Genomic DNA, 15,508 nt, shown 5'->3' on the forward strand with positions numbered 1-15,508 from the left:
CCACCCAAATGGTTGCAGGGTGTGCATCTGCAGCTTTTTACTGTTTTATTGGGGTCACACCTTATACATAATTTTGTCTACTGGCCTTTTCACACCAACCTGCTGCAGAGCGGGTTCCACACTGCAAGATGTTCACTACCCTGGCTGTGTGGGCCCATGTGGTCCAGAGTGTAGCCTCCTCTTTCACCACAACTTTTGGCAGCTACAAATGATGACGCAGCCCAGCCAGCGTGGCTCAGTGGTTGAGTGTCAACCTATGAACCAGGAGGTCAAGGTTTGATTCCCAGTCAGGTTGCGGGCTCAACCCTCAGTGTGGGGCGTGCAGGAGGCAGCCAATCAATGATTATCTCTCATCATTGATGTTTCTATCTCTCTCCCTCTCCCTTCCTCTCTGAAATCAATATTTTTTTTTAATTTTCAATGATGGTGTAGTGAGCATGTCTGCAATGTCAGAGTCACAGTACCTGACTATCTCTTACAGTTAAACAGGCTGAGAATGTCCATTCTGCCAAACCGGTCCACCCAGGAGTGGCACCACAGGCCTGTCCCCTGCACCTTGCCAGCAGGGCCGCAGACATCATTTGTTGCACTTTTGAAATTACTTTCTGTTCAGTTGGAGTCTGTGTTGTTTTAGTTACTGGTGAAAGAGAAACGCTTTCCTATTGTGCTAACTGGCCATCTGGATTTTTCTTAAAGCATCGAGCAGCAGGTGTGTGAGCAACAGGGAACAACATAGGTTCCGGCAGGATGTGCTTCTAGCTATCTATCTACTTCCCAAAGCCAGGCTCATGAGAACCAAGGGGCCACAGCTAAGAAGGCAGGCAAGCTACTTCCCTCACCGGAAGAATCCCACCACTTGTTCCGGAAGCTCAACCAGAGCAAAACCAGAAAGAAGAAAGAAGAATCCCTCTTCTGGGCAAACAGCCTGGTTCACAATCTCTGGTGTAGAATGTAGAGTTGGCCCCTATAGAAGGAAGCAGGCAAAAGGGAAGGTTCAAAAGAGCAGTGGTTGCCTGGCCAATGTGGCTCAGTGGTTGAGCGTCAACCTATGAACCAAGAGGTCACAGTTCGATTCTCGGTCAGGGCACATGCCCGGGTTGCAGGCTTAATCCCCTGCATGGGGCGTGCAGGAGGCAGCCGGTCGATGATTCTCTCTCATCATTGATGTTTCTATCTCTCTCTCCTTCTCCCTTCCTCCCTAAAATCAATAAAAAAATATATTTTTTTAAAAAGTGTACTTGGGAGAAGCATCCCCCCCCCGCACCCCATCAGACCATGAGGTGGCCACAGCTCCAAACCCAAAGCAGTGGAGGAAGGGTGGGTAAACGTCACTACACAAAGATAACAAACTTCAAGTCCAAACCACGCTAGTACCAAGTCACGGTGGGAAAAGATCACTGCAACTTCCACCACACGGAAGAGCTGACCCCACTAATGACCAAAGCGCTCCTACAAAGCGAGGAACAAAAGACTAACAACCCAAGAGCAAACTGGTCAACAGATACAAACAAGCCATTCACACCAGAATTGAAAAGGACCCCGAAGCTCTGAAAGACGCTCACGCTCACTCTTAATGAGAACTACATGATGGCAAAAGCCCACCGGTTGACACCCCTCACCAGGGCAAGGCTATGGGGAACGAGGGGAGAGCAGGAAACCACACTGGGGGGCACTGGCACCATCTACCCTGTTTGCAGATGCTCAGTGTGGCCGCTTCTAAGAATCTGACCCAAAGACACACAAGGTTGACCCAATGCATTTTCACTGTGGCATTATTTATGACAATAAAAAGACTGGCAACAAGGCAAATGCCGTGGTGCAGCCTCCCAGCGGAAGAGCACACAGCCCAGGACTGTGCCCGCAGTGCATGCGCAGGAGCTGGGCCAGAAGGAAGGGCTCCCTCCCATCTCAGGCTGGGAAGCAGTCCTCTCTGAGAGCCTTGACCTTGATTCCTGACTTCCCCAATGGAGGTGGAAGAGGGAGCCCAAGAGGCAAGTGGTTCAAGCAGACAGAACGGACAAAAAGAGCACAGCATCAGGACTGGCTGGGACCCCGTGGGCCCTAAAAGAGGCAAACCAGCAGCCAGGGAAGCTGAAGCGGAAGTCCCTGCAGCTAGCTCGTGGCGCTCAAAGAAGCAGCCTGCTCTTCGTCACCTCGCCTGGAACGAGGCAGGCGGGAGAGGGAAGCGGAGATTGCACTGTCCTGGGCTGGTCGCCGGCAGGCTGCTCTACTGAATGCACTCCATGACGTGGATCTGCAGGGTGTCCATGTCAGGAGCCTGATACTGGCACTTGGGGCAACAGAAGTCAGGTGGCTCCTCGGGGGGCGTTCTCTGGATGAACGCGGGGTGAAAGGACTGGTGAGCTGCAGAAGGAGAAGAGGCGCTGGTTACAGCACAAACTGCAGGGGGGGAGGGGACAGAAAGTACTGAGACCTGATGGGACCATCAGATCCAATTACCAGGGTCACTGCCACTAGCACCTTCCCTTTAGTGACCCTCTGGGGGGGGCAGGGCGGGGAGTGTACCAATGAGAAGCAGCCCATTTGAGCTCCCACCACCCAGGCTCCCCAGGCTGCCAGCACCCTACCCTTCCCAGCCCCTCCTCCTGCAGCTCTCACCTTGGGCAGGGGGCTGGGCAACCTCTACATGCCGCTTCCTCATATCTTCAATCCTTTGAGAAGAGAAACTATGCAATCAATACGTGCAAGCCAAGCTCTGAGTGGCGTACAAAGCTGATGGAAGGACAGGGCGGCAGGAGGAGAGACAGAGGGCCAGGAGCCCTCAGTCTCTTGCGCTCACTGCTGGAGCCCCCACAGCCCCCATCCCGCTCTGCTCTGCATGCGCCACGTGCTCCAAGACCTACCTGGCCGACTCCTGACAGCTGACCTTCAACCTGCTGTACTCCCGCTGCAGCTGCTCCAGCTGCTCCTGCAGCAGCTCCTTCTTCTCGGCCAGCTTCTCCCGGGCCTGCCGCTCAGCCTGGAAATCAGCCTCGTAGATATCCGCCTGGCAAAGCCAAGAGAGAGGAACGTGCCCACCACCCGTCAGCCACTCCTTGGACACTGTGCCGGGCACAGGGGCGAAGGCAGAGCCCGCTTCCACCCTCCCATGGCCCATGGCATAGAGAGAGTCCCCAGGTGCACTGAGAGGCCAAGGAATAGTCAAGAGGTCAAGGGGCTCGAAGAGCTTCTGAGAAGCCACTGCAAAGTGACACCAGAGACATGCCAGGTGCCAGCGACAGCAGGCCCGGCCTGCTCACCCGCATGTAGGCCACAGACCCTCACCTGGGCCTTGAGCACCGGAACGGTCTCCATCACAATCTTGTGCTGCTCAGCCTCTTCCTTCAGCTTATCGATCAATTCCTGCTTAGCCACCAGGGCCTCCTCGGCCTGCTGGAGCTGCTGCTTGAGATCTTCCAGCTGCATTCCCTAGGGATGGGCGAGGGGAGCTGATGAAGCCCGAGCTGGCCCAGGCCTGGGGTCGTGCCACCCCCAGGCCAGCTGCTACTTCAGGCGAGAAGAACTAAGAGGAACAAAAGATCGGACCCAGGTGGCCCGCCAGCCACAAGATGTCAGTGTGTGCAGGGAATGGGAAGGTGGAGGCTGAAGAGGACCTCTGAAGTCATCTGGCACAAGCTCCCACCCAGGCCAACACTCCCTTCCCAGAATCCCAGCTGGACAGCCCTCCTCCAACCCATCAAAGGCCAAGAGCCACACTCCCTCCTGAGGCTGCCTGCTCCACGCTGAGCTGTTCTCCCAAACTAACACTCCACCACGCACCCACTACGCCAAAACGATCGGTCCTTCCACTCTGCCACCTGATCAAAGGTCTGCTGGTCCCTCCCAGACACCCATATACACACATACTCACACTCACACACAGACACTCGCACTCAGACACACACATACACACACACTCACAGACACTCGCACTCACACACACACACACTCACAGAGACACTCGCACTCACACACATACACACACTCACACACAGACACTCGCACTCAGACACACATACACACACAGACACAGACACTCGTACTCAAACACACATACACACACAGACACTCGCACTCAGACACACACATACACACACACACACAGACACTCGCACTCAGACACACACATACACATACACACACACACACTCGCACTCAGACACACACACACACACAGACACACGCACTCAGACACACACATACACACACTCAGACACTCAAACACACACATACACACACACACACACTCGCACTCAGACACACACAGATGCACTCAGTCATAGCACAAATACATGGGCACACAAACAACATACAGACACATACAGATAGACACATGCACAGATACACAGACACAGCCCACATGCATGCACACACACCACCCAACCATCCCTCTGGAGATCTAAGGGCCACAGTTTGGCAATTAACTCTTCCTGTGTAACTGGTTTCAGGCTTTACCCTTAAAAGTCTCTTCTGCGTATATTCGTGTTTGACCAGGCTGAAGAGGGCCTCTGAGGTCATCTGTCACAAGCTCCCACCCAGGCCAACACTCCCTTCCCAGAATCCTTCTTAAAATGTGATCACTAAAAACTGTACTCAGCCCAGCCGGCATGGCCCAGTGGTTGAGCGTCGACCTATGAACCAGGAGGTCATGGTTCGATTCCTGGTCAGGGCACATGCCCGGGGTTGTGGGCTCGATCGCGGTGTTGGGTGTGCAGGAGGCAGCCGATCGATGATTCTCTCTCATCATTGATGTTTCTCTCTCCCTCCCTCTCCTATCCTCTCTGAAATCAATAAAAATATATTTTTCAAAAACAAAAACTGAACCCAGTAGAGGTCTCATAAGGACAAACTAGAAAAGGGCTCCCCTCTGACTTCAACACTGGGATGGAAACATTCCCAGAGAAATCTGAGCCAGGAGCCAAACTGGTGACGGCTAGCAAGAGGACCCAGGCCAGGGAGGGGGAGGAGACCCAACCCAGGCCACCATAGGCAGCGAGCAGCACAGCCCAAGTGTCCCCATCTCCCCGTAGTCTACCCTGAGCCATCACACTGCAGCCTTGACAAAACTCTAAGATAAGTCGAGTATCCCTCCCTCGCTTTTGGGGGAGCAGGCCCCATGGGAGAGGAGCCAGGTCAGCTCAGTCCTAGGCAGTTCCTGGGGTGTGCCCGCCATACTCACTCGGTTTCGCTCATTGCTCATCAGGCTGCTCTTCATGCGGTTGTCATAATCTTGGAAGAGCTGGTGATAGGCTGCCTGGAGTTGCGCCAGCTTCCGCCTAAGAAAAAGGAGCTTTCACTGGAGGAACCACCTTGTCCTGGACCAGCCACAGCTTTTCCTGCTTCCAACTCCGCCCTCTTTCTTCCTCCCACAAACCCGAACGGGGCTCCCAGGGCACATACGTGCCTTAGAGGCCATCAGTTCCGAGGCACGCTTGGCTAAATAGTTAATATTATTTTCCTCATAACTAGCATATTTTGAAGTATGAAAAGAAATGTTTATAATAAAATGGAACTGTCTGCACTCTTTAAAAAAGTCAACTTCATACCCTAGCCAGTAAGGCTCAGTGGATAGAGTGTCAGCCTGTGGACTGAAGGGTCCTGGGTTTGATTCTGGTCAAGAGCATGTACCTCGGTTGCAGGCTCGACCCCTGACCCTGGTTGGGGCACGTGTGGGAGGCAACCAATCGATGTGTCTCTCTCACATCAATGTTTCTCTCTCTCTGTCTCTCCCCCTCCCTTCCACTCTCTCTAAAAATCAATGAGAAGCCCGGCCTGGTGTAGCTCACCGGTTGAGCACTGACCCAGGAACCAAGAGGTCACCAGTTCAATTCCTGGTCAGGGCACATGACTGGGTTGTGGGCTCAATCCCCAGTGAGGGGCATGCAGGAGACAGCCAATTGATGATGTTTCTCTCTCATCAATGTTTCCATCTCTCTATCCCTCTCCCTAGAAATATTAAAAATCAATAAAAATGTTTAAAAAATAAATGAAATAAAGAAAGAAAGAATCAATGGGGAAAATATCCACAGGTGGCGATTAACAACAAAAATAGTCAACTTCATGAAAAACAGAAAGGCAGGACTAGTCAAAGGTATACCAACAGAAGGAATGAAGGATCCTGGACCAGACGCCGTTAACACGTGGGCCAAACAGTAGAGTCTGAATATGGCCTGGAGAATGTTGTCATTTCAAGTATGAATCACTTGGATGTGATAATGGCTAAGGAACTGAATCCGGCCCTCAGCCACAGACAGTCCCTAGAAGGGCTCTCCCACAGGTAGAAAGCCTCCGACATCCCTCCGGTATCCATCCCTCCCATGTCAGGCACCACTCACTTCTCCTCCGAGGCAACCTGGCGCTCCTTGCGCAGAGCAGCCTCCATGCTCTGGTTCTGCATGCGCAGCTGGTCCACCTGCACGCTGTGCTGCTGCTGCAGCGCCTCCCGCTCGCTCTCCAGCTGCCGGGCCTGCTCACTGGCTGCCCGGGCCCTGCATGGGGGAACAGGGAGGTCACACTGGGGCCCCAGCAGGAGTGAGGGTGCTCACAGGAGCCCTGCTGTGCCGAGAAGGACTGCCGGCGAAAGGCAGGTGGGAGCCAGAGAGCACTAGAAGCTCTGTAGTCTGAGGAGAGAGGACGGGCCCTGGGAGCATGGGGAGGAGTCTTGGTTCAGAACATCCTGTCAATGCAGAGTCAACACAGTGTGAGAAAGAGGGAGGTTGCCCTAGCTGGTTTGGCTCGGTGGATAGAACATCAGCCCTTGGACTGAAGGGTCCCAGGTTCGATTCCAGTTAAGGGCACCTAACTCAGTTGCAGGCTCGATCCCCAGCCTCAGTCAGGGAACATGCAGGAGGCAACCAATCGATGTCTCTCTCTCACCTCAATGTTTCTCTCTCTGTCTCTCCCCTCCCTTCCACTCCCTCTAAAAATCAATGGGAGCCCTAACTGGTTTGGCTCAGTGGATAGAGTGGCGGCCTGCAGACTGAAGGGTCCCAGGTTCGATTCCGGTCAAGGGCATGTACCTTGGTTGCGGGCACATCCCCAGTGGGGGGTGTGCAGGAGGCAGCTGATCGATGTTTCTCTCTCATCGATGTTTCTAGCTCTCTATCCCTCTCCCTTCCTCTCTGTAAAAAATCAATAAAATATATTAAAAAAAAAAAGAAAGAAAGTAAAAATCAATGGGAAAATATCCTGGGGTGAGGATTAACAACAACAAAAAAGAAGAAAGAAAGGAGGAGGCACTGTCACTGGAGACAGCGACAACTGCAGGGCACCAGGTTAGGGGCAACGTGTTTGTGTCAATGCAGGGACCCAGCCAACAACCAAATGCAGGTGCCAAGGAGACCTGGGGCTCAGGTTCAGGCTGATGCCATCCATTATGGAAGCCCCTTCAAAGGTGAAGCAGTGATCCCAGAAGAGGATGCTGCTGCGGCCAGGGGAGAGAAGCTCTCAGGAACCACCCCTTAGGGGCCAACAGGCGGGGGATGGGGGCCCAGCCAGAGCAGTCTCCGTGGAGGGGCCAGGAGAGATTGGGAGGAGAGGAAGTGGAGGCAGCCAGAAAAAATAAGCCTTTCTAGAAGGTGGCAGGGGGAGCAAGGTAAGAAATGGTTGGGCCCTAACCGGTTTGGCTCAGTGGATAGAGCATTGGCCTGCGGACTTGAGGGTCCCAGGGTTCGATTCCAGTCAAGGGCACATGCCTGGGTTGCAGGCTTGATCCCCAGTAGGGGGTGTGCAGGAGGCAGCCTCAATAAAATATATTTTTTTTTAAAAAAGAAATAGGTTGGGGGTTGTCCAGCTAGCGTGGCTCAATGGTTGAGCATTGACCTATGAACCAGAAGGTCACGGTTCGATTCCCAGTCAGGGCACATGCCAGGGGTAGCAGGCTCCATCCCCAGTGACTGCATGTGCAGGCAATCCATGATTCTCTCTCATCATTGATGTTTCTCTCTCTCTCTCCTTCTCCCTTCCTCTCTGAAATCAATAAAAATATTTTTTTGAAAAGAAAAAAACGGGTGGGGCAACTGGAGGGGGAGGCAGGGTCAGTGTGCTCAGGCAACTCTTTCCCTCCCAGTCACTATTCTAGAAGTGGCAAGGAAGTGACTGGCCCACCTCAGTAGCTCATTTGGAGACCCAAACATCCACCCCTGTGAGGAGAGCCTCCCACTGGCCTGCCTAGGGGGCAGCAGTAGCCTGGGCAGGAAATTCCTCTTTCCCTCTGTACTCCTGCTGTAGCAGCTCGTCTCTTCTCCCCTGGGTCCCCCCACAGCCCCCAGTCTTCCGATTCAGGCCCCGTATTACCCCATAGCCCCCAATCTCCCGTCTCCACACTCATATCCCCCTAAATCTGCAGTTCCAGGTTCCAGCATGTCACCCTGCCATCCCAAGGCCTTCCATAGGCCCCACTGTGAGGGCAACAGTGAGTGTTTCTGGGTGGGGGCAGGTTACTGGGGGTTTTTTCCCACACCTGTCCAAATATATATATATACTACTATAGATATACATTTACATTTACACTTACATATACATATACATATACACTGAGTGGCCAGATTATTATGACTGGCCAGATTATTATGACCACCCCATCAGTACTTCGTTGGGCCACATTTTGCCTTCAATACTGCGGCGATTCTTCTTGGCATTGACTCCACGAGATGTTGAAAGGTGATGCGAGGAATCTGACACCAGGCCTGATGAATAGCACTGTCCAGTTCTATGAGATTTGATGGTTGTGGAACCAGCTGCCTGATGGCTCTTTTAACTTCGTCCCACAAATGCTCAATTGGATTGAGATCTGGTGATTATGGGGGCCACCTAAGCAAGGTAAAGTCTCCCTCATGTTCTTGAAACCACTCCTGCACAATACGAGCACCGTGGCATGGCGCATTGTCTTGTTGGAAGAAGTCATCTCCATTGGGATACACCATCAATATGATAGGATGAACTTGATCAGCAACGATACCTAGGTATGTTGTGCTATTCAGACGTTTATAATGGTCTAGCCCTCTAGCAACTTCAGCATAAAATAGCTAATTTGCCTACAAACGTCAGGTGATCATAATAATCTGGCCACTCAGTGTATATATACATGTATATGTATATGTATATGTATGTGTATATGTATATGTATATGTATATGTAACACACATTTCCATCTGTTGTCAGATAAAAGTTAGGTGCTGATGCCCAGCCAGCGTGGCTCAGTGGTTGAGCATCGACCTATGAACCAGGAGGTCATGGTTCGATTCCTGGTCAGGGCACAGCTCAGCTAAGCACCTGTCTCCACGCCCCTGTGCTCACTCACAGTCCTCCAGTCCCCCCTCACAGAGGAACCCCCGGAGACACCTAAATGGCCTCAGTCTTCTCAGGTGCCCTGACAGAGGCCTCCAGGTGGGCGTGCCCTCGCCACTCACCTGGCTTCCAAAGCCTGCCGATCCTTGGTGGCAGCCTCCAAGCGACTCTGGCTCTCCTGGAGCTCCCCCAGCAAGGACGTCACCTGGGCTTTCACCGAGGCCTTGTCCTCAGCCATCTGCTACATGAAAAAGAGCCATTTCCTGTCAGCAATGCTTTCTCACCAGCTGCCCACGCTTGGTGGCCCCAAACCCTGGGGCAGCCTGCAAGTGCTAAGATGCGTCACCCTGAGGGCTTCTCTCCTGCCCTTGGCACTCCTACTCATCTCACCTCTCGCCTTCAGAAGTTGCCAAACCCCAGCCAGGCAACTGATGCAATGGAGAGGGGTCGAGTCCCATGAGCCCCTCCTCATCTCTGCGGATGGGGTATGGTGAGACCCAGCACAGAGCGGCCTCAAGTCTCCTAACACTGACGACCAGGCCATGAGGACTGAGCCCTGCAGGAATCTCTCAGCCTCTCTGAGACCAGATGCCAAGGGAGGCGAGACACAAAGACAGCGACAAAAGTACACGCTCTATTCCACAGGCCCGGGGCCACTAGAAGGTAAGGTGTTAATGACGCTATTCCCAGAAGACCTCTGCCAGCCACAAAATTCAAAAGTTGTCTAGCCCAGCCGGTTTGGCTCAGAAGGTGAGCATCGACCTATGAACCAGGAGGTCACGGTTCAATTCCCGGTCAGGGCACATGCCTGGATTGCAGGCTCAATCCCAATGTGGGGCGTGCAGGAGACAGCCGATCAATTATTCTCTCTCGTCATGGATGTTTCTATCTCTCTCTCCCTCTCCTTCCTCCTCTGAAATCAATAAAAATATTTTTAAAAAGAAAAAAAAACATGTAGATCAAGTTTTCAGGCTAAATAGTAAAAAAAAAAAAAAAAGAGGCCTTGCCGGTTTGGCTCAGTGGATAGAACATCAGCCTGCAGACCAAAGGGTCCCGGGTTCCATTCCGGTCAAGGGCACATACCTGGTTGCAGGCTCCTCACTGTCCCGAGCCCTGGTCGGGGCTCATGCAGGAGGCAACCAATCGATGTGTTTCTCTCACACTGATATTTCTGTCTTTCCCTCTCTCTTCCACTCTCTCTCAAAATCAATGGAAAAATATCCTCGGGTGAGGATTAAAAAAAAAAAAGAGTTGCTTAGCCAAGTGGCTCAGTGGTTGAGTGTCAGCCTAGGAACCAGGAGCTCACGGTTCCATTCCCAGTCAGGGCACATGCCTGGGCTGCGGGCTCAGTCCCTGGTAGGGGGCGTGCAGGAGGCAGCCATTCGGTGATTCTCCCTCATCATTGGTATTTCTATGTCTCTCTCACTCTCTCCTCCTCTGTGAAATTAATTTTTAAAATAGGTTTCTAAACAAAAGATCTCGAAACTCGCAATTGCCTGATCTCCCTCATCAAACAGTCCGGACCAGATCCCCGTAACCTCAACCTGCTCTAGCCCAGGGTTGAGACTCAGTCCTCCCCATCACTGACCCCTGTGCAGTAACCCCTCCATAGTAACCGCCACTCCTGAGGGTGCTCTGGGGGACCCCTCTGGAAACACTGACATCCCTGTGGGTTTGCAGAACGCACAAGGCTGGTCGCACAGGTGGCCAGAGCCCCTAGCTTGGCCGCTCCTGGGAGAAGGCCTGCCTGCCCCCTGGGCTACCTGCTGGCATCTCTTCAGGTGCTCCACCTCCTGCAGGGCCTGCTCCCTCTGCCTCTTCAGGTCCAGCTTCTCCAGGTTCAGTCTCTCCACCAGTTTCCTGGCCTCCTGGAACTTCTGCATGAGGAACTCCTTCTCCTCCCTCTGGCTGCCCTGGAAACGCTGCAGCTCCTCGCAGCACTCCCGCAGCATCTGGTTGCTCTGCCGGATGGCATCTGGCAGCAGAGGAAACAGCCGAGGGGAGGTAAGCCCTGGCAGCCAGCCTGCCAGCCCCCTGGCCTGGCACAGTGCATTCCCCATAACACTGAGCCGCCTCTCACACACAGTCTCATTGAATGAGAAGCTAGAGATGCCACCTGGGTACCTGGGGCTACACCTAAGTACCAAAGGAGCAGATCTGGAGCCCCGGAGGTATGATCAAGGGGTGAGGCCTTGTCACACAGAGGAGGGAGGATGCACCACACCCAGGGACAGCCATGGTGCCTGAGGGGCACAGTACAATGGCCACTGGGACCTGGAGAAACTGCCCCCGATTCAGGTGAGGATGTGGGGGGTGAGAGTGGGGGCTGTGGTGGAGACAGGGATGGGGTGGCCAGGAAAAAACTCAACCCCCATCCACATGTGGGGAGGAGGCAGCTGGAGGACGGCCTTCAGCTGAGGGCTCTTCACAGAGACACCTGGCCCAAGGTCAGGAGCCCAAGACTCCTCCCTTTCTTTCCCAAAGCAGCCCATCGGCCCCTCCCAGGGAAGACCACGCCCCTTCCCAGGGCAGGCTACGCCCCTTCCCACAAAAGGCCATGCCCCCTTCCCAGGATAGCCAGCGCTTAATGACTAATCAGTATGGAAGTATAAACACCTGGCCACATTGGCCCAACTTGGGACAACTCAGAAGGGTCATTCCAGCTCCAGAGCTTGGCCTGCACTGCAGCCCAGCTTCTCCCTCTGCCCACCCCTGCCTCTTCCCTGTCCTTCCCTTCCCTTCTCTTCCTCTTCTGGTCCTCAGAGCACTCTAAATAAACTTCCTACCTAGCCGGTGTGGCTCAGTGGTTGAGCATCTACCTATGGATCAGGAGATCATGGTTCGATTACCGGTCAAGGCACATGCCTAGGTTGTGGGCTCGATCCCCAGTGGGGGGCATGCAGGAGGCAGCTGATCAATGCTTCTTTCTCATCATTGACGTTTCTGTCTCTCTCCCCCTTCCCCTCTGAAATCAATTTTTTTAAAAAAGAAACTTCCTGCACATTCATCTCTGTCTCACAGTATGCTTCCAGGGAACCCCACCTGAAACACTGAGGGAGGGTGACTGAGCTTGAATTGCTAGCTGGCTCTCAGACATCCGTCTAGACCAGCGGTTCTCAACCTGTGGGTCGCGACCCCTTTGGGGGTCGAAGGACCCTTTCACAGGGGTCGCCTAAGACCACCAGAAAACACATATATAATTACATATTGTTTTTGTGATTAATCACTATGCTTTAATTATGTTCAATTTGTAACAATGAAATTGGGGGTCACCACAACATGAGGAACTGTATTAAAGGGTCGCGGCATTAGGAAGGTTGAGAACTACTGGCCTAGACCCAGCAGACACAGAGGCACAGGTGAGCAGAATAAGCCTTCCCCCAGCAGGACTGGGTCCCCTGACTTTTTACTCCACGCCCACTGTCCTCCTCACCTCGGAGCTCTTGATTCTCCTCCAGGCAGCGCTGGAAGGTCTCAGGAGCACCCTGCTCCGAAGGCAGGTGGAGCATGGCCGGCTTCCCCAGAGAAGACTCTTCACCCATCATGTCCTGGTCCCCAGCCGGGCCACCGCTGGGCTGCACCATCTCACACAGTGGACTCTTCCAGGGGGGCCTGCTCATTCAACAAGTCAAGGTTTGGAAGAGAAAGGCAGCAGGAGCGTCACACGGGACCTGTGCAGATTCCCCTGCAGGACAAGGAGCGCAGATGTCAGCAGCTCTGGGGCCATCCTGTAAGCAGAATGCCAAGCACTCTGTCTAGTGTAACAGGATGTGAAAATGGGCTTTTTGGTCTAAGAGGTGACCCATACTCCCATTCCAAAGGGAGGTGCAGGCCCATATGTGGGACTTGGAAAAGCCATGGTTCAGCACTGATTAGAAACTCTTGTCTAGCACCTGTCTCTGGGCTGTAAGCTGAAATTAAGAATTTCATGCCCTGGCCGGTGTGATCAGTGGTTAGAGCACCAGCCCACACACTGAAGGATTTCTGGTCAAGAGCACATACCTCGGTTGCAGGTTCTATTTCCAGCCTGGCCTACTAGAGGCAACCAATCACCAATTGATGTGTCTCTCTCACATTGATGTTTCTCTCCCTAGCTCTCCCCCTCCCTTCCATTCTGTCTAAAAATCAATGGAAAAATATCCTCAGGTGAGGATTAATAAAAAATAAAAAAAGAAACAAAAGACCACATATTGTATGATTCTGTTTATATGAAATGTATAGAATAAGCAAATATATAGACAGAAAGCTGCCCAGTCGGTGTGGCTCAGTGGTTGAGCGTCGACCCATGAACCAGGAGGTCACTGTGTGATTCCCAGTCAAGGCACATGCCCAGATTGTGGCCTTGATCCCCAATAGGAAGCGTGCAGGAGGCAGCCAATCAATGATTCCTGCTCTCCCTTCCTCTCTCTGAAATAACTAAAAAACAAAAGTTTAAAAAAAAAAGAAAGCTTAGTGGATGTTTAGAGGTACTGGAGATGGAGTGATGGAGGTGATAGCTAAAGGGCACAGGGCTTCTTTTTGAATTGATGAAAATGTTTTGGAATTACTAGTGAGGATTGTACAACTCTGAATATCCTAAAAACCAGTGAATTGTACACTTTAAATGGGTGAATTCTGTGGTGTATGAATTACAACTCAATAAAGCTGTTCTTGAAAAATAATAATAATGAGACAGGATTATAAGGGGTATAAATGAAACAAAATTAGCCATGAGTTGATAATTGTTCAAGCTGGGATGTGGGTACATGGGGTTTACTATACTATTCTTCCTACTTTTGTACATCTTTTAAATTTTCATAATAAAATGCTCAAAGTTCCATATCTCTCCCTTGGATTACTGCAATAGCCTCCTAACAGGCCACCCTGTTCCTAACCTTGCTCCCTACAGTCGGCCAGAAAAATCAGCCTAAAAGAGTAATTCCAATCACGTCCCTGCTCTAATCAGACGCCTACTATGGCTCCTCATTGCCCTCCGTGTAAAAGCCAAATTCCTACTAGAGCCTAAAGATCCTGTACCATCTGATTCCCATTACTTCCTCTCCAAGTGCCTTACTCCGCTCCAGCTACAGTGGCCTCTTTGCTGTTTTTAAAACATGCCAGGATGGCCCATTCATTCTCGAGTCTCTCTCACACACACACGCACTCACATGGTATGAGGTCGGGTAGACATTAATCGTTTTGCAAAGTGAGCAAACGGAGGCACATGGAGGTAAGATAGCTGCCAAACTGTATTGGGACCTTATTAAAGAATTTAACAACCTCAAATGCAGTCAAGTTTGATGAACAGAAAATGTCTCCGAACTAGAAGAGTCATCCACGAACTAGGGGCGTGGTCAAACTCCGCGGCCGCGGAGGAGGGCCAAGCGGTACAGTCAAGCTCGCCGCCAAAGTAATCTGGGTCCAGCATCGGCCCCGCCTGGGCCAGTGCCCTAGCAGCGGGCGGCAGAAACGGACCTGGGCCCAACAGGAGTAGGAAGCCTGGACGTCCGGGGGAATCTAGGAGGCGGCGGAACGCCCACCGATGGTACCCTGTCTTCCTGTCTTCGGGGAAGAGGGCCACACCTGTCAGCAGAATCGATCCGACGTGAGAAGGGCGGGAGCAGCGGGTCGCGAGCGCCCCTCGAGCCCGTCACTCCAAGCAAGTCCCGATTCCGCGGTAGCTCTTCCCCTCTCCGGCCGCTGAAATCCCCACTTCCGGCTTCCGGTGTCGTTGCTGTGGTACCCGGAAGTAAAACACGCAAGCCTCGCCCTACTCAGGAGGCCGGCAAGAGGTGTGAAGGAGGCTGTTTCCCAAGAAAGCCCGAGCCCGCCAGCCTCAGCCGGCCCGCAGTACGTTCCCTAGTGACGTGTACCACCCGCTGCTTTTCCCGGCGTCAAGCCCACACTTCCCCTAGTCTCTCCAGCGGCGGCATCCAGCCCCCGGTCGCTCGGCCGTCCCGCCCCTGCAAGGGGAGGAGCCACGACGAGGCGATTTAATAGGGCTGGTTTGACCCCAGCCGGCGACCTGTCTGGACCAGGAGGCAGGAGGCAGGGCCATGCCGTAAACGGGGGTCCAGGAGGCGTGGCCACGCCGCCGGCGGATGTGGAGCCCTCCGCGAGGGCGCAGGGCGACCGGGGTCGGAGGAGAAAGCCGGTTGCAGGGGCCGGGCCGAGCCTGGGATGGATGAGTGAGCGAACGGCGCAGAGCTGCGCCCGAACCTGCTAGGCATCAGGTACGCGG

General features: G+C 53.0%; 2 protein-coding genes across 11 annotated transcripts in view; one reads left to right on the top strand and one right to left on the bottom strand.

Moving 5' to 3' along the window:
• Positions 1 to 1,754: 1,754 nt before the first annotated feature.
• Positions 1,755 to 15,168, bottom strand: IKBKG (inhibitor of kappa light polypeptide gene enhancer in B-cells, kinase gamma). 8 transcript variants are annotated; one of them, XM_014533257.1, is made up of 10 exons: positions 14,851 to 15,168; positions 12,722 to 12,900; positions 11,052 to 11,263; positions 9,411 to 9,529; positions 6,336 to 6,488; positions 5,180 to 5,276; positions 3,286 to 3,429; positions 2,865 to 3,007; positions 2,620 to 2,672; positions 1,755 to 2,364 (listed from the first exon to the last, which is right to left on the bottom strand). In XM_014533257.1, the coding sequence occupies exons 2-10, from the start codon at positions 12,870 to 12,872 to the stop codon at positions 2,228 to 2,230; spliced, it is 1,209 nt and encodes a 402-aa protein (XP_014388743.1). In that variant the 5' UTR covers positions 12,873 to 12,900; positions 14,851 to 15,168; the 3' UTR covers positions 1,755 to 2,227. The 8 variants fall into 8 exon arrangements, with proteins under 8 accessions (XP_014388743.1, XP_005886160.1, XP_014388742.1 ...); XM_005886098.2 differs by having other exon boundaries at positions 12,722 to 12,973; XM_014533256.1 differs by having other exon boundaries at positions 14,743 to 15,168.
• A 138-nt stretch (positions 15,169 to 15,306) lies between these two features.
• Positions 15,307 to 15,508, top strand: part of G6PD (glucose-6-phosphate dehydrogenase) — a 15,768-nt gene continuing 15,566 nt past the window's right edge. The window contains exon 1 of one of the 3 annotated variants that reach the window (XM_014533251.1): positions 15,307 to 15,500. The gene's annotated coding sequence lies outside the window, so the exon portion shown is untranslated. The remainder of the gene's footprint in view (positions 15,501 to 15,508) is intronic. The other 2 variants (XM_014533250.1, XM_014533253.1) reach the window with 2 other exon arrangements.

This window comes from Myotis brandtii, unplaced genomic scaffold (assembly GCF_000412655.1).
Source record: "Myotis brandtii unplaced genomic scaffold, ASM41265v1 scaffold959, whole genome shotgun sequence".
In the NCBI taxonomy this organism is placed as follows: Eukaryota; Metazoa; Chordata; class Mammalia; order Chiroptera; family Vespertilionidae; genus Myotis; species Myotis brandtii.

Bases quoted from the DNA above. Each gene is read 5' to 3' on its own strand.
- IKBKG (XM_005886098.2), bottom strand. From the start codon at position 12,908: ATGAGCAGGCCCCCCTGGAAGAGTCCACTGTGTGAGATGGTGCAGCCC. The intron at 9,530-11,051 runs GTAGCCCAGGGG...TTTTTCATGTAG, and splicing joins ACCTGAAGAGATGCCAGCAG to CAGATGGCTGAGGACAAGGC. The intron at 5,277-6,335 runs GTGAGTGGTGCC...CCTTTTTCTTAG, and splicing joins CAGGTTGCCTCGGAGGAGAA to GCGGAAGCTGGCGCAACTCC.